The following is a 22418-nucleotide window of genomic DNA, read 5'->3' on the forward strand; positions in this document are numbered from 1 at the left end:
GTGTAGTTTTTTTGGTATGTTTCACCACTTTTCCATCAGCAAGCTATAATCAAAATAATTATTTTGCTTATTTCCTTCCAGACTTAGTAACTCAAAAGGAAAACTGAGTTGGAGTGCGACAGGTTTGTGATTTGATCTTTCATTCAAGATTGCGAACCTTTGGAATTCTGCCGTACAGACCACTGTCGTCATTCAGCACGAGTACATTCTAGTTGGTGGTAACCAAGCAATATGGGAATAGGGCAGGAAATGGGGTTGAGGTAGAAACTCTTAATATCAGAGCAGGCTCAAAGGCCTACTTATGCTCAAGCGCAAGATGTGCATCAAAACTCTCCCACACAGAGATAGAAAGCAGAAACAGCTGAAATGCACATCTGGCACTAAATGACTAGAAACTTTAGCGCTCTATAGCAATTAGCATGCAGCTGATCTTAAGTGGATGTCAACTGACAGATTCCAAAAGCTATAATCAGTACCTCCATGGTATAGTTGGTGTGCTTGTTATCAAAGATGAGCGCCTCCTGGATGAGCTGGTGATCCTGCTCCAATTTCTCAATGTTTGGTTTGTAATTGATGATACTGCTCTCATACTGCTTCAGTTGATTTAGTTGGTCTTCCAATGTGCCATGCATTTCAATAGAAATCCGACCAATTTCCTAATTACAACATTAAAAAATTAGACTGTGCTTGATACAACTGTGTGCCAACTTAGTGCCCAGCTTATCCCCCTGAGCTGATGTTAGCTCGCATACAGGCCCTTTCAACTGTACAGAACGGGACAGTTTGTTTTGTAACTATGATGGATACCTTTATATTTAGGCAGCAAATTGGTTACTTTTATATTAACCATCATATAATAAATTCTGATACTGGCTGTAAAGATCAAAAGGATTAGCAAATGTTCAATTTCAGAGTTTGCCAATCAACTTCCTCTCATGTAATGGAATTATTATTTTTTCTTACATGAGACAAAAGATGCATAATTTATACCCTTTTGGAATTTGGATTTCTAAGGAGTGTTAGTAAAATCAAGGGCAGTCCTTCTGGAACAATAACTAAATCCAACATTTAGCCAGAATAGACGACTGCAAACTCTTGGGGTATCAAAAAGAAACAACATTTATACAGTTGTGTCTATGACAGAAACACTTAAGCGGTTAGATTCAATTCAGAAGATTCAAGCATAAAAGTTTTATTTTTAGTTCGGAATACACCAAATGTTGTGTAGAATTCAATTTTGTTTCTTTACTAAGATGGTGATTCCAGAAACAAGTCATCTCAGCAGAACAGTTTAGTTTGTTAAGCTTCCAAATTGGAAGAGTTTGATTGAAAAATCTAAGAATGGAGAAAGCTTGTATTTGTGAAAATGTCATGTCAGCAAAATTGGAAAAAGAACTCAACAACCCCACAATCAACAGAAAAAGAACCTGGAAGAGTCAAGCTAGTGAACCCTATAAGCACCAGGTTAGGGGCTGTCATTTCTTTGGACAAGGGTCTCTGTAACAAAAAAAAAAAAATCAGTAAACAAGTTGAAACATTTTTAGCTGTGTTTTATCATCATTCTTGGTAGTATTGGTTCTTTTGCATAATAAATTTTGATAAACAATATCTGCACTTTTGTCTGAACAGATGTCTGACCAACAACCACATTAACAGAGTTAAAATAAAAGCCAGGTTTCATTCAGAGATCTTGCTTATCCAGCAGTGCCATCAGCTGAGATCGTAACACAATACACAGTCTCTGTTCTACTTGGATTAATATTATGGTCCCATAGAGTTTGAGCAATGACTATGTGGAAAACAGTGACTCGAAGTAATAGGGTAACTTAAAAAGGATCACTTTCTATTAAATGCTACTTACATGCTTCTTCAAAGCTTCACTTATCAACTTTTCCTCAGGATGGAGTCACAAATCACATTACAATGTCATTTAACCATTCATTTCATCAAATTCATGAAATCTTTCATTTTTGAATCACTGCCAAAACGTCAGGCATTTAGTACAATTCAAACATGAGTGCAGCTTTCCAAACCTTGGCACTTACCCAGCATTGTAATTCATGTCCAAATTTGGTAGACTCACTAAATAAATCAGTTATGCTCTGAGCTACAAATAGTACCAAATCTTAAAACACAGACGAAAGTTGGGATTAATGGATCTTTATCAGGTGTAACTAGTGGAGCGCCAGAAGGATCAGCCCTAGGGTCTCAAAGTATTAACCATCAATATTAATGACCTGGAGCCGGGGCAGAAAGTAAAGTATCAAAATTTGCTGTCAAGTGGGAAGGCATGCTGAGGACGACATCAGGAATCTGCACAGGGATTATAGATAGGTTGAGTGCACAAAAACATGGAGTTTAATGTAGGAAAGAGTGAGGTAAGAAAAATTAGATATCACAAAACGATAAGTGGGATTGAGCTCAACCTCTAGTTTCTGGTTCAGTCCTATTAACATTATGCCACCCATACCTAAACATGTAAACAGTTAATATATCAGCTAGAATTTTAGAAGCAAAAATGTCTAATCAGTGTTATTGTAGAATTAATCGCTAGAACTGCACAAAATTCAGGAGCTACAGTCATAATAACTGTACGAAGATCCACTAATTTCAGTCTGCAGACAGAGTAATGACTAAAAAACGTGTTAAGATCCAACGAGTGGTCATACTGGACAAGTCAAATCTCAGACTAAAACCTTGATAGCCAAGTTTTATTTTTGCAGTTTACTTACTATGGCTGTCATTGGCAGTCAAATGACTATGTTAATTGTTCTCTTAACAAAAGCAAAACAAGTTTAATACACAAAACGGAACAGACAAAGACAATTACGATCAAGAAAAGTCTTAAAACAGCAAAAGGCATATTTCAACCCTTTTCCCAGAGATGTCTTTTACAGACATAACCCCAGAGAAGTATCACTCTGATCTTAACTCAGGTTTTTTAAGTTGACAAGCAGGGCTGCATTTCCTTTAAGGGACTTTCCAGGATATGTTTATTTTACAAAATCAGAGATACATTGGCAACGTCATTGAAGTAACTGATGTCTTTCTGAAAAGCCCAAACTACTTAAACCGCAAAAGTTTAAGACTGCTTTCCAGCCTGGTTTGCCAAAACTAAACTGACCTTCTGCTGGTATGAAATGGTTCTTCTCAAATCGAAACCTGACTGTTGCCCTAGTCTACCTTTCTGTATGTCACAGAAGTTTGTGTGTGTTCAATTAGCTCAAGGTAGTTTATCTAGTCACTAAGTTTAAGTCACATGTTTTCCGAGAAATAATGTTTGAATTGTTCAACACAACTGACTTATCAAAAGAAACAAGTCACATCCATAAAACTGAAAACAAATATTTTCCTCCACATTCAAGTTTTCCAATGGTAAGAATATAATCAAACCTTTATCACAACACACTCAGTTGTGTATACCAAAACAATTTACCAACCTGCATTTTTGTCTGAATCCAGGGTCCAACAACATTAGCCTTATTTGCAAACTGCTCACGCAGGTGTTCGTTGGACTGTTGCTTGTTAAATTCTGCTTGCAAGGCTTGGTCCCGCGCTGGCACGAACTGTTGAACCTACAGGTGAGTGAACAAGTTGATAATATCAAGTTTTGTTCAAATGCAAAATACACAAATTCTTTTACTCGCCCCTCCAGCTATCTCCATTCCGTGCCCACCCCCACCCTGACTCTTTAGGCCATTACATCAATTCAAATGCCATGCTGAGACTTACCCACATACTATTAAAGCTCAGGATGTGCAATAAATGGCATGTTCTCAGACTTCAAGACAGGAAAAATCAACAGTCAAATCAAAGCTCTTATGTCTTTGTACAAACTATTTTAGATAGTGGCCGTCTTTAGCAGATTCTTACCTTATCCCATTTATCATTAATACTCTGTGAAGTGATAGATGTGTATGGATTTACACCAGATAATTTGATATTATAGGACTGAGCAATCTTCATCATTTCATTATGGATGCCCAGGATGGCCTCTCGCTCTTTGTCAGCATCTGGCAATGTTGCTTTGAATTGTTCATGTGCTGCAATGAGACCCTACATGGGGAAAATACCAGCAAATTAACTAGGGCATGAAAGCAGTATTAGAATAGAACGTCAATTTATTGTCACTTGTACTTATGAAAATGTAGTGAGATGTGTACAAGTTGCCACAATTCAGCACCATTTTAATTACAGAAATTACAAAAAATATAAACCGAGACAAAGTTAGGACAATGTTCATATTATTCCCTCCATTACCTTACTTTATATTTCTGCATATACACACAGACATACAATTGAACATGTGTTTGATATAGTTTTCAGTTTGTACCTGGATCTCCTCAGTGGTATGGACGATAAACATGTCTTGCAAATCTTCCATCGCTCCCTCCATCCAGTTATTGAAAGGTGCAGCTCTTTTGGCATATTCCAGGTATAACTGATCAATTGTTTCCTGCAGTTTTTCAGTCCTCTGTTGAAATAACATTGATTTATATTTTAAAAACTACTTTATATTTGTAAAAGTGCTTAGAAAGCAGCCAATTACTTGGTAAATTAAACTGAGAGGTGTTTAAAAAGAAAACATGATACCCGAGATGAGCAGGCAGCAGCCTAGGTGTCATTGGACTGCTAACGAGACACTAGGTATGTTCTGGGGAACAGGATTTGAATCCCACCACAGAGGCAGAATTTGAGTTCAATAAAAATCTGGAATTAAGAATCTAATGATGACCATGAATTTTTCATCAATTGTCAGAAAAACCCATCTGATTCACTAATGCCCTTTAGGGAAGGAAACTGCCATCCTTACCTGGTCTGGCCTACGTGTGACTCCAGACCCACACAATAACGTTGTTGACCTTTAATTGCACTGAGCAATTGGGGATGGCCAATAAATGTTAGCCAAGCCAGCTATGCCCTCATCCCATGAATGAATAAAAAAGCACATTTCTGTACCTTTAAGCACACAAGAACAAATGGACTTGTCTTGATTAAGACAGACCTGGCCATTCCTGGGAGAACACAATCTAAACTATGAATGAGATTAGTGTTCTGCAGTAATTGTACTTTATACAACATTTCTCAAACATTGGCCTACTTCCTGTTCCTATGAGGTGCCCATTCAGCCCTTGATCCTGTTCCACCATTCAACGAGACCAAGGCTGATCTGTGGCCTAACTCCATATACTTTAGCCCATATGCCTCAATACCTTTGCTTAACAAAACTCTCATTCATGTTTAACAACTGACCCATTTGTGGTAGAGTTCCAAACTTCTACCACTCTGTGCACAGAACTCAGAAGTTCCCAACCAATGAAGTACTTGACATTTAGTCATGGCTGTATTGTAGGAAGTTGCAGACAAATTCCAACAAACCACAATATGCTAATGACTAAATGATCTGTGTGTGTTGCTGACGAAGGAATAAACATTGGCCTAAGCACTCACTTGCTCTTCAAAGAAATGTTACTACCATAGATCTTTTATATTCACCCAAGCAGGAAGATGGCATTACTGTTTAAAAGGACATGAAAAATCCCATGTTTGACTAATAAAATAGCTGAGAGAAAAAAGGGAACCTTTCTCCAATACCAAACTCAAAAAAAAACTGAATATTGCAGTCTTGGTGAACTGATTGCAGAACAAAATGCTTTCCAATCAATTAATCTGAAGCTACCACCACCAGATGAGTTAGCTGGCACTAAAATTTCATAGTAATGTATTGATCATATCACATTCACATGAAATCCAATGCTCAGGTCTTACCTCTAGGGCATCCCTCCTGCTCTGTGTCAAAGAGCCCAGAGTATCCCAATGGTCACAGATAGTCTGGCAGCGTGCATTTACATTGGGAGAATCATAATAATCCAGGTCACTGTTGAAGGAAGGATTGAAAAGTTTAGTTAACTCTAGTAACAGCCTGAGACTAGAGGCATTCCTTTTGACATAAGTTAGAGATAATGCGAATTGATGATAACATATGAGCAATAGGGAGGCAATCATAATATTGTTTCCTTCTTAATATAGCATAATTGTTTTTGAATTTATAAGTGTAGAACAATCTAAACTCAATGGCATCAGTTACAAAAACAGATCTAAAATTGAATGGCTACATGGTTGGTGCAAACAATTGTATTATTGTGCATACTTGAGTTCTTGTGCAATAGCAGCAATCTGCTCCACTCTGTCTTGGTGAGCTGCCAGATCACTCTCAAATGCCTCATGTTTCTTCAGCAAGGCTTTAATGTCAGCCAGCGTAGCTGTTTCATAGTCTTTCTGTGTCAACATTGCCTCTTTATCTGGAAGATGATGATAAAGCAAAAGAGTTTAACCTGACAGTTTTATCTAAGAATTAACAGATGGTGCTCTTAAAAATGCTTATTCGTACTTAAGAGCAAGTTTAAAAACCTGCTTGAGAAAAATATTTCCAAATATTTATTCTTAGAAACGATTCCAAAACATCAACTGAAGTTAACTCACTTAATCACTCAATAGACAAGTAGAATACTAGGCTACTTAGAACAATAGTTCAAAGTGACATTTAGTGTAATTGTCTATTCTTAATACTACTGTAAGAATCTTCATATATTTGTCACATTGATTTCACTAAAAAGTTTTTAGGTTGGCCTGTGAAGGCTCTTCTATCCCAGTGGAACCTCTTACCATCTCTGCAACTGGCAAGAGATTTTACTAATTCCGCAGCCCCAACATTAATCTTATCTGGTAAGGGAGGTCAAACTTGCAGCCCCAATAGCCACAAAACAATGCTTACAAGGTATAATGCCCCTGAAATCCAGGCTTTCAATTCCACTTGCATTTATTTTCACATTAATACTCCTGTTTGAATTTGTGCAAGTCTAGGCTAGCAAAAGAAAGTTGTAAAGAAAGTGCTGAAAATTAAACAAAGATTTATTTTTGCAGTAATTTCAGATAATGAGGACAGACTTAAATTTAAGTATAAAAGCTGAGAAGCCTGTTCCAGTATATACAGACTACCAAATGGCATTTGATTAAGTACCACATAACAAGCTTATTAGCAAGTTCTTGTGGTACTGTCCCTACCTCTCAGCCAGCAGGCTTGGGTTTTAATCCCACCTGCTCTGGAGATGTAACATTTCTGAACAGGCTGATTGGAAAATAAAAACAGAACAAAGCTTGGTTAGCAAAATTAAAGCCCAGAGTAAACGTAACAGTAGCAACACAAAAAACAAAAGCTAACCAAGTGGCAGGAAAATCATCTAGAGCAGTGAACCGATGCTTTTCGGATTGGAGGTCACCATTAGCACTTCTACTTTTCTTGACTTAGATTCAGTCAGTCATCAGGGGACAATTTGCAAATGACAAAGTGAGAAAGTATGTTAATTACAGGGATATTGATAGACCAAGAGACAAAACAGGCCGGTGGAACAAGTACACTCACCGCAGTTTTAACATAAGAGATGTGAAGTTTTGATAAGACGAATGCAAAATAAAAAAGGATACAATTCTGAAAGACAGCAGAGGTACCTTGGGGGTATCCATGAACAAAAAGCACAGGGGCAAACTTGATTCACTATTACATATCAGAGCTAATCATTCAGTACCACACTTTCCCCCACATTACCCTCAAATCATTGAAGGTGACAGGACAGATTGAGAAGGAGGCTTAAAGTAAACAGGATCCTTGTTTGAATAAAGGTAAGGAATATAAAAGCAAGGAGGTCATTGTGAACTGTAAAACAATGATTCAACCTCAACTGGAGTCATGTGTTGAAATCTAAGCACCACACTACTTTGTAAATGCATAGGAGGGGGTGCAGAAGAATTTTACAAGAATGGTTCTGGCAATGGGGAACTTTAGTTACAAAGGGTAAATTGACAGATGCCAACAGGCTAAGCTGTATGTATATACATGTATGTGAAAACATTTGTTTTAAACAAAATCTATCCATCCTTTAGACAGTAACAGCTCTAGTCTACACTAATTTTGCAAAAAAGCTGATATGGATTTACAAATAGAGTCAGATGCTGCTTAAATGCTGCAAGAGTACCTGCTTCCACTACCCCCTCAGACAGCACATTCCATACTTCTACCACCCTCTGGATGAAATTTTTGCAGATCTCCTCTGAACCACTTGCTCCTCACCTTAAACTGCTATAACTACTATGTCTGAAATTCTGTATATCTCAACCAGATTTGCCCCCACCCCCTCAGCCTTATCTGATCCAAGGAAAACAAGCAAACATTCTTTCTTCATAATAGACTTTTCATGCTAGATATCATCCTGGTGAATCTCCACTGCACCCTCTCCAAATGTAATTATATCCTTTTGAGAGCATGGCAACCACAACTCAATGTTCCATTTGTGACCTAACCAAAGTTTAAATAGAGTGCTAACATTTTAAAGATTGGGAAAGGGGGTGTTGGAAAGGACAACGGACACGAACAGGAATTGAGCTAAACGGTGAAGAAACTCAATTCAGTGTGAATCAAAAAGGACCGCAAGCTAATGACATCTGTTAATTCAGTTCCTGACTTCATCTGGCAATGAGTTTTACCAAATTTCTCAGCTAATATCAACATGATGCACTTTAAACAAAATAACTGATTTTCTGCAAGTAATGAAGGCGCTCTGCTCAGATTCCATTAACTTGTCTTTCAGACACTTACGAACAATGTAATCTAGCTAGTTTAACAACTTAAATTTAACCTGTACATTGATGCAGAGAGGCATTCCAAGGCATTTTTAGATATCCATCGGAAAAGTAAGTGGTAAGCCTGGAAAGATGAAATAGAAGTGATGCCCAAAAGCCTGCTTGAAGGGATCAGTTTCAAGGAGCTTTTTAAAAGGGAGGACAGAAAGACTGAAATTTTCAGCAGCAGTTTCCAGACTGCAGAATTGAGACAGCTGAAGATGCTGACACCCACTGATGTAGAAGCTGGAGATGGAGGAATTAAGTTTTCAACATGTTGCTGGACGAGATTGCAGAAGCCGGTTAAGGCAGGAGGTAAGAAGATTTAATGAGTACAATGATTTTGAGTTTATGCCATTGGGAGAGAAAGAGCAAGCAAAGTACAAAGCTGTAGACAAGTGCTACAAGGATTTCAACAAGTTGGTACTATAGAGAGCAAGTAAGCAGCCAACGGGCAGGGTTAAGGATAGTCCAAATGAGAGGTTTGACAGTCGTACAAGAGCTTCATTAGCAGAGGAACTCAGTTACAGGCAATGTTACAAAACGTGGAAGGGAGCAATTAATGATGAATAAAAGATTGATTTTAAAACCAAGCTCAAGATCCAAAAGAACACCAAAACTGAAGTTGAACTGAAGTTTGCAGTCCACATGTTCTACCATCTCATCAGGCACATCGTAAGAGGCGATGGGATGCTGATCATTGTTTCAAAGCTGTGTGTAACGTTTATTGCACAGCATTCATTTATAGGGTTTTTCTCTGCTTATCACTTGAAGTCAGGTAGTCACCCAGATTTGCATTAACCAACCTAGTAAACGTGCAGTAAATATTGCAAGAACTTGTTGCTCTCATGCTCAAGCTTTAAAGGTAACTCAATTCACAGGCATGATTTGCAAGTTAAAAATTGGACACAGTTTGCATTTGTTAGTATTTTTCTCCTTCCAGAACGGAACAAGAGCACTAGGTTTTTAAGTCCTTGGGCTCCTTTACATCTGTTCACCTATTTACCACGAGAATATATTTAAGATTATGCCAGATCAGTTAAAATTGTCCAAGCACATTAATTACAGCAATCATTTTTCTGAGGCTGAGTAAAGGACAGTTTGATTATGGGACCTTGTACTAAAGCCTACCAACAGGAAGCAAGAAATATTCTTCAACTGTCAGTTAATGTTTACTCGAGGAGGCTTGAAAAGCTTAGTTGTAGCAAAATGTGCATCACCAAATTGCCAGGCAATCAGGAAATCCACAAGCTGGACTCCCAATTTTTTCTTCTTTCAGACTATAGCCAAGTACCTTGATCGATGCATTCACACAACACAATGCTTAGACATGCAGGAAATATTCCAAAAGTTATTTTCAGTACTCAGAGGTAGAGTGGGTACACAAGACATGCAGATCTACCCAGGTCACAAATTCACAAAGACAGCAAGAACAAAAAAGTTAGCATAACACTGACATGCACAAGTCAGATGCAATGCCAGTCTTGGGCCAATTATACTTTGAAGCTCATTGGGATATTAGCCCACATTAATGATGCTAGAAAATGTCAAGTTACTGTTATTAATTAATGGGAGTGTGTCTCAATTTCCTAAACTGAAAAAAAAAAGACCTTAGAGAAACAAAATCAATTTTGTGATCAATGGAATCTTAAAATTTTCTTCCTTGAACTTTATCTATATTATCCATAATCTTCCAGCAATATCAGAAGTCCTGTTTCCAGTTGAAGGTTCCTCAAGTTATTTAGAATGCTTCACTAAAATTAACAGCTCTGCTTTAATTAATTCTGTGCTTGTATATTACATTGGTCTAAATGTTAAGCAGTTATTACCTTTGGTCCAATCTTCATGAATGGTGGCTTTCTGCCTGAACTTTTCTGCCAAATGATCAAGTCTTTCCAGTCTCCTTATCTCATTCAGCAGCCATTCCTCATAGCCCTTCTCCGCCTGCTCCAGCCCTTGCCATGCATTATTAATATCCTACAACACAAGAGATTGTATTAGTCTATGGATACCATCCAAGAATCAGTGATGAGAACAGCTTAAAGCTAGGTTTAACCTCCAAGTTACTTGCAATCAAGCTCCCCAAACACATTAGGAACAAGTGACCATGCACCCAGCTCAGATTCCACAGCTGGGCTTCTCCTTGCTTCATGTTAGGGTGTGTTATGAACTGAGAAGCTAATTGCTACATTAGATAATGATTCCATTATTGCAACATCACATACTTGTTTAGTTTGAAAAAATGAGCAAGATGATTGGTCCATCGAGCAAATCTTGCATGACTGCATCCACAAAATCTTCTGCATACCTCTGGTTCTAAAACATTTCAATTAACTGCCTTATGTAATTGATGCTTGTGCAGAACAATATACCACAGCATTAAACATATCACAGAGGAGATAAACAACTAATCTATTCATTTCTGGTCGTGGTGCTTAAAAAGATGGAAATGTTGTGGGCTAGGACACCTGTAGAAATATTTCTTTCCTTAGTGGAAATTTATATAAAACACTGCACTAAATCAGGAAGGTAGGAGATACTACTTAATGCTTTGAATGGGGTATTAAATATTAGGCCAAAAGTGCTAACAGCAGAGAATCTGCAATAATTTGGGGTGGAAGAAAGAATAGGAGCAGGTGGTGGCAAAGTAGTAACGCTACTCAAATAAACCAGACGCTCAGCCTAATGCTTGGGGACAAGGGCTCAGCTCCCACAGTGATGGCCGATGAAATTCAAACTTTATTAACAAATGTGGGTTATAAAATTGTAAATCGTGACCATGAAACTTGCATCAGTTATTATAAAATCCCATTGGATTCTGGTCTGGAGCAAACTTTTAGGGAAGGAAACCTGGCATGATCGCCTGGTCTGGTCTACTTGTGACTCCAAACCCAATGTGGTTGATGGCGGGCAACTGTAGGCGGGCAACAAATGCTGGTCTTGCTTGGTGACGCTCACACTTCATGATAGACTAAAGAAAAAATGGAAATTGAATATAATTTCAAGCCCTAGGCTAGTGAGCAAATTTGAAAAATTCTAAAATATATTTTAAATTTAGCTCCTACTCCACCAGTTTAAGTTAACAGTACTTGTTTATTTTTGGAACCATTTCTACATGAATACTGGCCACAGATCTCATTCAAAAAGTTCTGCTTTGTCAACCAGTCAGGCTTTTAAAAAAGGCAGTCAGGTTCAGTTTAGATTTCTTCTCCCAAAATGTATAAAAAATTATGTTTATAACAAAATAAAAGCAGTATTGATGAGAGTTCAGTGGAAAAATATCCAAATAATGACTGTGCTCCAGGCATACACATCACAGGGTGGTGTCAAGCAAGAACAGTTATCGTACCAGCTTTTACAATCATCAACCTTTAAAAATAAATACTATTGGCTTAAAAAGTCAAATGAACAAAATGTTATATGACTTGTTGGCATTCTAAACAAAACTGTGCCTTCATTTGCACAACACAGTTGTTTGCTCATTACTGAAGTACAGCATGAAAGCTCTTATCTGGAGCACAAGATAGCTCACTTGCCAAATGCATGGTCTGGCGAAAAAGGTACTGCCCTATACCAAACAAGTAGTTTCCAGATTCAACCTCTGCACCGAGGCAACTTAGCCATACTCAGCCAAAGTGGTGAAAAGGTGCTTCAACTAACTTAAAAACCTACTTCATAAATTGATCCAGCCATTTCAGTATAAATAGAACCTGCAAAATCTCAAGATACTTTTGCAAGGGAAAAGAGATAAAGGCAAGGAGGATAATGGAAGGAGAAGCAAGAGTTTATATATCTTCAAAACATTTAATAATTCACGACCCACGAACAACCTGGCTTTAGTAGCAGTTAAACATATTGAACTACAATCTCAGTTGTCGTCAGCTGTCCCTCAAGTCGGGGAGGACAGCAAACTGAAACAGCAATTTGACTTCAGAGTCTGGATTATTACTTTGCAATAAAAAAAAAAAGAACAAGAACATTCTTCTTACCGAGACCATTTTCCCTTCAGATGGCATGAAAGCTGGTCGATTGCTGAGTCGGAGTTTGGTCTGCAAGGTGTTGAAGTTGATCTCAAGCTGGCACTTCTCCTGCACTTTGGGAGGTTTGTGGACACGGCGGTAATCACGAAAGTCTTCCAGTTTTTGCTGCATAGCTTGCATTGTTTTCTCAGGCTCTCTGTTCTCTAACCAGGGTTTGGTTTGACGGATCCACTCCAGCAACTGGAAACAAAATCACTAGTGAAGAAAACGGAGGCTGCGCAACAGATAACTGTTAAAATTCAAAGAGCAGCTTTAAAGTCAAAAGCTTTTCTTGAAAAGATGTGCATGTATTTGGAATTGTTGCACTTGCTTTATGACTTCTAGCAAAAATACCTTCACCATAATGCTGAGTATAATGTTAAAACCATTTTTACATAATGTCTGCTATTCAATTCTTTTGACCCTAGTTGTAAGGAGCACTTCCTGGTCCAAATCTAATTGGCCCCATTTAAAAAAGGAAACATATCTGGATAACACATTCCCAACATTTTTCAATTGCATCATAAACATTACCCTCAACTTATTGGATGACTGATTCTATGAATTGAAAACCTTGGCCATTTCCTGAGAGAGTAGCCATGATCAAGGCTACAGGAGGTTTAAACATATTAAATAAAACCTGAATTTGTTCAAAAGTTGATTAAATATGTAAATGTTCTAATTTTCAGTCAATTAGACAAGGATACAAATAGATTTCTTACTCCAAAGCAGCTACACAGTGCTGTGGAGTGCTGTGGAGTGCCTAATTTACAAAATAAACAAACCTTTCAATACAGACCAACCACTAGGATCTCAAACTTTGTTAACATTTCATATGTACTTTTATGAATTCTAGGTTATAGTACCATTTATGAAAATGAACACCATTCAAGTTCTGTCACAGGGCGCATTTATCTCAAATCTCAAAGCAACTTTAGCGAAGGAAGTATTTCTGAAGTGTTGCCACAGGATCTTTTATACCCAAGACAGGTGGGTCTTTAATGTCTCACCTAAAATAGGGTACCTCCAATGCTGCAGCACTCCCTCAGTACTGCAGTGGAATGAGTAAATAGGAGTGCTCGAATTCTGAAGCGAGACTTGAAAACCACACCTGTGACTCAGGATGCTACCAACTAAATCAACTCCTTCAGACTGGCCAAGAGGATAAACATTAGAAAACACTGCACAAATTCAAACACTTTCAGGTTTGTTAAATTCATCTCTCAAATCTAGGACTTTGGATTCACCAATTCTAAACAATAAGCACCAGTTAAAACAGAACACAAACTTAAGCATTACAGGACAGAAACTGACCATTTGGCCCTTTCCGTTAGTAAGCTACACAAGACTCCTTCCAAAACTGAACCTTTGGATCCATTCTATTTGTTTTAGGAGAAAAGTGACAAAAATGTAATAGGAATCAGATTCGAGTTAAGAAACTGAAGAGTTTGCTAGTAACTTTCGATTACACATTGGCTTAAAGTCATAATTGATGAGTGCATTCCAAAGTGTTAGAATTTTTTTTGAAAAAGCATTCCCACAGATGATATGGACAAGTCAGAATTTTATTAATACAGTTTACAAATTTAGAATACATACATCACTGGCCAGTTTTTCATAATCCTCCATCAGATGTTCATTTTCTTGGTTTACTGCCAGGACTTTGCAAATCCTATTGGCTGCAGTCTCAGCCTGTCAGAAACAGATGATAGTTACAGCAACTTCAATACACATGAAATTACGATAAGTTAGAATTTGGTAAAGTAAGGTGGCTATAGAGAAATGGTGGTGATTGCCTTTATTAGCTGTCACAAAAAGTATTGCTCAAGTCAAATCAAAATCAGATGCTGCAGCTTTTAAAAACAATGTGACTGCTTAAGAGTAACATTAATCTATCAAAATTATTCTCTACAACTGAACTTCTTGCTGTCCAGTGAAGTAGATAGTATGAATGGATTGAGGTGGAAAACTGTTGCATGATTGGTACAAGAAGAGAAAAAGATTAGGTAAGACAAAAGGAGGTCCATTACAGTCAGAAATAGGGAGGTTATCATGGGGAAACAAAAGCAGCAGACCAATTAGAGATCTCAGACACCTATAAAATTCTAACAGGACTAGACGGAGTAAATGCAAAAAGGATGCATCCGATGACACATTCTAAGGAAAAGGGTAAGCCATTTAGGATTAGGATGAAGAGTTTTTTTTCACCCAGAGTGGTAAGCCTGTGAAATTCTCTGCCAAAGTGATGGCGGTCAAAACATTTAATACATTCAAGAAGTTAGATGTAGTGCTTAGCGCTAAAAAGGGTATGAGGAGAAAGAGAGAACAATTGGATGTGATCATACTGAATTGTGGAGCAGGCTCAAAGGGCTGAATGGTCTACTGCGGCTCAATTTATACACTACGTTAACAGCGGTGGCAAATGGATAGGGTTTAAATTTTTTAAATTCAACAAAAGGAACAGAAATTAATTTCCAACAGCTGCTCTCCACCTTAAATTGGAGGCACAAAGAAAAGTAATTTGAGATTCTGACTACAAAAAAAACTTAACAGCAGCAAAGGAGAAAGAGTAGGCTATTAAGTCCCTCTGATCTGTGCTGCCACAGAGATCATTGCTGGTCTGGAACCTAAACCCGTACAGGCTCCATTGGACCACTTTTATACTATAAAAATCAGGTTCAAAGGGATATCACATTTAAAATTAATTATTGAAACAACAACAATTGCCATTTTCAGAAAAGATTTTCAAATTTCTAACTAACTGTCTGCAGGGAGTACTTCCTGATCTAAATTCCAAAAAGTCAGGTTAAGGATTTATATTACGACCATCGTCCTAGACTCTCCAATGACTCGGAAAACTCAGAAGTCCAATCATTGTAAATTAACTCAATGCAGTGGTCCAAATCAATGCAGAATGCTGTAATAAATGCCATGAAATGAACGCCAAAATGTCAATTTCTATTGTCAATTCTTTGGGTAACGCTCAGCAGAACTTATATGCAACCATGAGCTTTATACTAGAAGTTAGTATGGTATGAAAAGGCAAAGGTTTGTCAAAAATGAAAACAAACTTGCACTATTTGCATTAAACATTCTACGTCCCAGAGTGCTAGGAACTTCATTTTAACTTTTGAGGAATTATGTATTTAATACAAAAAAATACAATAATGATCAGATGCAGAATACTACCTCTACAGAGGTGTATAAACTAATGGGTACTTTATCTGATCATGGTTCAAAACAGTCAACATGACACTGGCTGCTGAGGACCCTCAAATGACTAAGTGTCCAAAAAGTTCAAAGCTGTAAAAGGCAAATTACCTGACTATAAATGCCATAAAACAATAAAATATAGTCAAAAATGTTGTACACATTAGATAGCTCCAAAAAAAGCATACAGGAAGAACAAAAATCAGATGGGAACTGGTCACCAGAGATGGAAACCAGGGTCTAGACTGAAACAAAGAGCATTGCATGACAGGTGAGAACACCTCAAGATACTATTTTATGCTAAAGAAATTACAGAAATGGAATTTTTTTTTTTTAATATACATATCTTTAGCATCAGTACTCCAGTTTTAACATGCCAGCACAGCGGCAATAAATGAATTATTGGAGTAAATCTTACCTTATTTTGCCATACATTAAAATAATTCGATGCAGAATCAAGCTTAAGTTTGCTTTACAAATTAGGACAATTCAATACCCACCTTTCTAAATTGTCGAGAATACATGCACAGGCATCTTGTAACAAAGTAAAAATTGGCTAAAGGCTAGTAAAGTTGCTCCTTTTACGCATGCACTTGTGAAGCGCAGCCAGACCGTTCCATATTGCACCAACTATAGTTAATCTAAAGCTCTCCATGATCAAAATTTTTAAAAATATTTTAAATAAGAAAAGCTTGTAAAAGAATTCAAGTCTAGAAAAAATGTCAGTGACCCAAAAGTGTGCGCCCTGGGCAACATGCAATTCACTGGATAATAAGAGATTCTTCTGTGACAAATGTTAATTTATTAGAGAAGAGTTTTTAAAAAGAGGTAGTTGTACAAGTTACATCAAAACTCTCCTTGGAAAAATCCTACTTGCACATTTTCAGTAGATAGGAAGAACAAAGTTACCCTTCCTTAGACTACCTTTGCTTGTAGCTTTCTCCCAGGTTTCTTCCTAGTACAACGGACATCTACATTTCAGCTACACAAAAGAAGCCCGAGTTTAAGAAGTTTTCCTCGTACTAAGACTTTAGGGTGACCTATGAACTTTTCAGAGTAGGGAATGACAAGATTTGTTCCATATTAATGGTGCATTACAATGAAAAATTCACAAATCAGATCACATAGGTTTGGAAGTAAGTTTAAAAAAATTAGACAACTCTTCCACTCAGATCACAGGAGTTAGATTATAAAAGGGGATGCAGTCATCAAATTGATTTGGGCAACTAAACATGGATAATGAATGAGACAAGACGGTAGGAAAAGAGTGAGGGAAGGCAGCGTTGAGTTAAATGGACCTTGATGCTCGTTAATTCCTAGAATTTTCACTTTTTCAAGATGGAATCTGGCATTGTTATAGAGTCACAGAAACTAAAGTACAACCTGGTTACAATCAAATTTTGTCTTATGACATTGTAAATGCTTCAACAGCCCAAAAAAACTAAACTACTACATTCAGGATATTTCCATTTGCAAAAAAAAACAAACTCTCATCATAACAAATGTCCTTTACATGGACTGTGTTTTTAGCCAAAAGAAGGTGCATAGCCTTAAAGTAATAAGATTGAAGACATCCAACAGTTGCCACTGTTAATCATGAGAAATAAGCAGCACACCAGATGACCAAAAGCACTCAGGACAGAATGTTTGCAAGGTACAGGAGATAAAGAGCTCACCTTTTGAGCACCTGAGAAGGCATGGTAGTAGCATGAAACGTAAGTCATAATAGCCTTTTCATCTGGCCTGAGTGTGCCTACAATATCTGTGCAGAGAGAAAGTCAGCAGAGTAAGGTTGCATCATGCCACAAGCAGAAAAACGATTTATTACATGGTATGAGAGAGAACAGGTGCAGCATCATGCCTAGAATAAAGAATATAAAAATCTGAGGAACAGCTGAAAGAGAAGCACGAGATCAGTTTTGCAGGAAGGGAGGGGTCCTTGGTGACTTATGGTACCTTCTGTGCTCCTGAAAAGGCATGGTAGAAGCAGGAGACATAGGTCATAATAGCCTTCTCATCAGGGCGAGCGGTGTTCACAATGTCTGCGGGTAAACAAAAATATTAGGAGAAGCTTCCAGTCGACATCTTAAGCTGTAGTCAAACACTTCTACAAACATTAGTCTCATCTCACTCCACTAAATATATAATTTTACCCATATTTTTACTCCTTAGTGAATGGAAATATGGAGGGTGGAAATATTGGAATACTAAACAAACTCTTCTTCTTACAAATTTACATGGGGAATGTTCATAAAAGGAAATTTGGGGTAATTTACCCAAAATACCTCCTCCAAAAGGAAATGAAGCTCAGGATACAGATTGTTTCTGTTAAGTGTGTAACCTCTCTGTATTTGAACCACAGGAGGAACTAACCAGACAAAAAAGGTCGCAGGGACAAATGCAAACGAATCAAGTATTTTTGCAGAAGGCACAGCCACCCAAGCATTTTCAGAAGAGACAAACTTTAGATACACTAATGTGCAAAGGTAGTATGGAAATCTAGAAGATTTGTCGTAATGGGACGATAAAATGCACCAATTTACATTCTGCAGTCATTTTAACATTTCACATCAATCTGCATTAATATTTAAATTATTTCTTTAAAGTTATTCCATCCTCAAGTTGTGCTTTCTCACTGAAAAAAGGCCAGTGCATTCAGCAGTCAAGACCCTGGAAGATGGAAGCCTGTTAGTATTTAGAATTCCTGCATTAAACATTGTTTAAATGACCATAGCCAGACCAGTTTACCTACTGGTTAAGTTAAAATCTCTGTGCATTATTAGAAATTTAATAAGTTGATCCATAAACTCACTAGGGAAAGAGCAAAAACATCAGTACCTGATCCTGAAAATTCTAGTGTTACTAATGATAACTAGAAAAGGTATACTTCAACTGGACAAAATAGCTCCACTCAAAAGCAGAGTTTAAATATCGTGATGTTCAACAGCCTTTAAAAATTTACATTTATGCATATTTACAGATGATTTGCCACTGATGTACTTCTTCCATATGAAAAGTACGCACGAACAAAGATTGTGCTGTTAAAAAGGAAGTATTCTGTTATGTGGAAATAAACATTCATACTGTGGGGTCAAAACATGTGGAAGTGAAACAAGCATGAATTTCAAAAATCAGAGGAGGTGGGGCAAATGAACACATACTGCAACCATACAAAGATCAAAAAGTCTCATGAGCAGACTCATCCCAGTGGGTTGCCCAACCTACAGATGATTGACCACATTGAGCCATTGCTTCCAGCACTAGGAATTCAGTTTTCCAAGCCAAGGCAAATATTATCCTACCAACTGTTCTATTTATTTATTAATCCTGAATTTTGAGGGCTTGTCCAAAGAGCTGCAGCATTTCAAAATCAAAGTAACACAATCTACTAGTGCAGCAATTTGAGAGATATTTGCAAATGAATAGGAGTTCCAGGGTGCGTACCCGTGCAGCCTAAGACAGTTGAATATTCCTGCTGCAGGTTAAGTAACAATGGATTTTTAGCAGTTCAAATCACAAAAAGGTGGGTTTTTTTAAAAATGGAATTAAGAAGTTGTGGTTTAGAATTGCAAAGTTTTAGGGAACAAGAATGTTAAATGGGGAAGTCAAGTCCAGGGAAGCATTTAACTTCCACGTTAATTAAAATGTCACAAATAAGGGCTTTGAGCGTGCCACCTTAAGCACAATACGGATACTTTAATGAAAATTCTGCTTCATTCTGTTGCTAAAGTGTTAATGTTATGGAGCATCCATTGCAAATTATGGAATGCGACCAAGTTTAAAGATGTCTGGTCCTAAGAACTAAAAAAAGGTCACAAACCACCTAGCCCATTTACAAAAGTCACTTTCAAGCAATTAAAGTATAGAAACAAAAAAAAAGAGAGACAGCAGATGCTGGAATCCAAAGGTAGACAAAAACAGGAGGCTGGAAGAACACAGCAGGCCAGGCAGCATCTGGAAGAAAGGAGCAGTCAACATTTCAGGTATTACCCTTCTTAAGGGCTGGATGTGGCTGGGGGGGGGGGGGGGGGGGGGGGGGAAGAGGGTTGGAGGTGGCAGTGACAACGAAGAGTACAAACTGGTTGGTCAAGGACAGGAATTAATTCGGTTGGTGACTGGAAGGGAGGGTCAGAAGGTAGAATAGAAGGAAGGGAGGTGGTGGGGCTCGAAAAAAAGGAGGCAGGGGATGGATGGCAAGGTTATTTGGAATTGGAGAACTCAATGTCAAGTCCTCTGGGCTGTAGGGTGCCCAGGCGGAAGATAAGGTGTTCTTCAAATTTGCGCTCCAAGTCGCTGTGACACTGGAGGAGGCAGAGGAGGGAGTGGGACAGGGTGTTGAAGTGGGCAGTGATCGGGGAGGTTAGGTTGGCCATCATGGACCAGTCAGAGATGCTCAGCAAAATAATGATCTAGTCTACGTTTGGTCTCACCGACAGAGGCCACTTAGGAGCACCGGGTGCAACAGACTAGGTTGAATGAGATGCAGGTGAAGCTCTCTCACACTTGGAAGGGCTATTTAGGGCCTTGAATAGAGGTGAGGGAGGTGGTGCGTGGATAGGTTTTGCATCTTTTACGGTTACAGGGGAAGATACCGGGCAGGTTGGAGAGGATGGTGGGGAATGTGCCACAAACTAAGGTACGGTGAAGGGAATGATCTTGTGGAAGCTTGGGGGGGGGGGGGTGGGGAGGTTCTTGGTGACTGAGTCTAATTGGAATTATCAGAAGTGTTTGAGGTTAATACATTGAATGCAGAGTCTGGAGGGGTGGAAAGTGAGGACGGGGTGGGGGGTGGGGATGGTGGTGGGGGTAGTGAAGAGCTGAGGAGCAGGGAATGGAGGCGGTGTGGAGGGCAGCTGACTGGATGAATTAATAAAAGTATACCTAGAAAAGGAGCATAACCAGGACAATAATAATACAGTTTTGTTCTACACTTGAAAGGCATCATTTCAAGCCCATTCCAGTTCACCAGACATCTGCTTCAGTCTTCTGATAGCAATAAGTGACATAATAATTCTGATAGAGGTACGCCATCTCAAATAAAGTTCTCCCTTCATAAATTAAAGGTCAACCAGCCCACCTTGTCCCTTCTGCTTTTCCCATCAAGTTCAGCTAACTTGGTATACATCAAATTTGTATTGTTCCTGATTCAGTCGTTTAGCCACTGAATGGAAAAGCTTCAAAACAACAGAAGTGGTGTATTCATTCACAACTAGCATTTGTTTTGATCATTTAGACTTCAATTGTTCAAGGCACAAAAAATTCAGTGAAGACCATTCATAATCTTCATGTACATGTGCAACACATGATAAACTCTGAATTTGGCAAGGAAACATTTGTACTATTATTCCCTAATGGCACCATTTCCTACACTATGGATTTCACAATTAACCTATGTTTGAGTGAATCATTTCCTGTGATGTCTGACTACCATATCTAGATGCCAGAACATTTTGTTTTACAAGCATGGTAGACTTAGGATGCAGTCTGCATCCTAGGTACAACGAAACACAAATCTCCAACATTTCTGAACTTGCACTCCCTATCATGTTCTACTCCAGGAAGCCAGCTGAATGGTAGTGCCAAAGCCAATTTATTCGAGTGAAACACTGCAAGCACACAGCAACTTAAACTTGCGTTTCAATACTTGTCTCAAGTGGAACCGCTGTTAATATTCCCCATTTACATAACTGATTTTGATAAAACATTGATATGGATGTAATATACTTGCATAAGATTGATCACTTTCACTAAATGCATTTTATTCAATTGTGTAACTTAAGTAAAAGCAACTTGATTTCTCAAATAACTGGACTGCATTTAATAATACATGATATTTCACTAATGGGGAAGTTCATCAAGTACAGTTGATCAGATGGCTTTTGGCACACTGTACATAATGCTGTAAAGTTACAACACTATATAACAATATGTTGTCTGCCACTTCAACACACCACCCTGCTCCCTGGCCAACATCTGTGTCTCTGGCTTGCTGCAGTGTTCCAGCAAACCCCAACACAAGTTGGAAGAACAACACCTCATTTTCCGCTTGGGGACCCTACAACCCTCCAGACTCAATATCGAGTTCGATAATTTTAGGACCTAAACTCTCCCCATTGCCCAGCACACCAGGCCTTGTTACCACAACCTGCCATTACACACCCCCTGTTGTTAGTCACTAACAGTCCCCATTAACTACTTACCCTCCCACCCTGACGGTTAGCAACTCCTTTGTCTGTCCAACTGTCTCTCTCTCTTTGGGCTCTGTCCTATCGTTTACTCCCTATCCCACCCACCTCCTATCTTCTGCATATAAACTGACATTTTCCCAGCTACCATTAGTTCTGAGGAAGGGTCACCGGATCCAAAACATTCAGAGATAGTAGGAACTGCAGATGCTGGAGAATCTGAGATAACAAGGCGTAGAGCTGGATGAACACAGCAGGCCAAGCAGCAGAGGAGCAGGAAGGCTGACGTTTCGGGTCTAGACCCTTCTTCATTTTCTGAAGAAGGGTC

At 38.4% G+C, this 22418-nt stretch overlaps 1 protein-coding gene across 2 annotated transcripts in view; it reads right to left on the minus strand.

Annotated features, from left to right (window-relative positions):
• The window catches only part of LOC109925669 (alpha-actinin-1), a 48563-nt gene that overhangs the window by 13613 nt on the left and 12532 nt on the right, over positions 1-22418 (minus strand). The window contains exons 7-16 of one of the 2 annotated variants that reach the window (XM_048618155.1): positions 17582-17667; positions 14295-14387; positions 12666-12896; positions 10506-10653; positions 6152-6302; positions 5770-5878; positions 4334-4474; positions 3874-4056; positions 3441-3575; positions 477-656 (exon numbers count right to left, since the gene is read on the minus strand). In XM_048618155.1, the coding sequence (XP_048474112.1) occupies positions 477-656; positions 3441-3575; positions 3874-4056; positions 4334-4474; positions 5770-5878; positions 6152-6302; positions 10506-10653; positions 12666-12896; positions 14295-14387; positions 17582-17667 (1457 nt within the window). Of the gene's footprint in view, positions 1-476; positions 657-3440; positions 3576-3873; positions 4057-4333; positions 4475-5769; positions 5879-6151; positions 6303-10505; positions 10654-12665; positions 12897-14294; positions 14388-17581; positions 17668-17861; positions 17948-22418 lie in introns of both variants that reach the window. The other variant, XM_048618154.1, reaches the window with a different exon arrangement.

The sequence above is a fragment of the Rhincodon typus genome, chromosome 39 (assembly GCF_021869965.1).
Source record: "Rhincodon typus isolate 14 chromosome 39, sRhiTyp1.1, whole genome shotgun sequence".
Lineage (NCBI taxonomy): Eukaryota > Metazoa > Chordata > Chondrichthyes > Orectolobiformes > Rhincodontidae > Rhincodon > Rhincodon typus.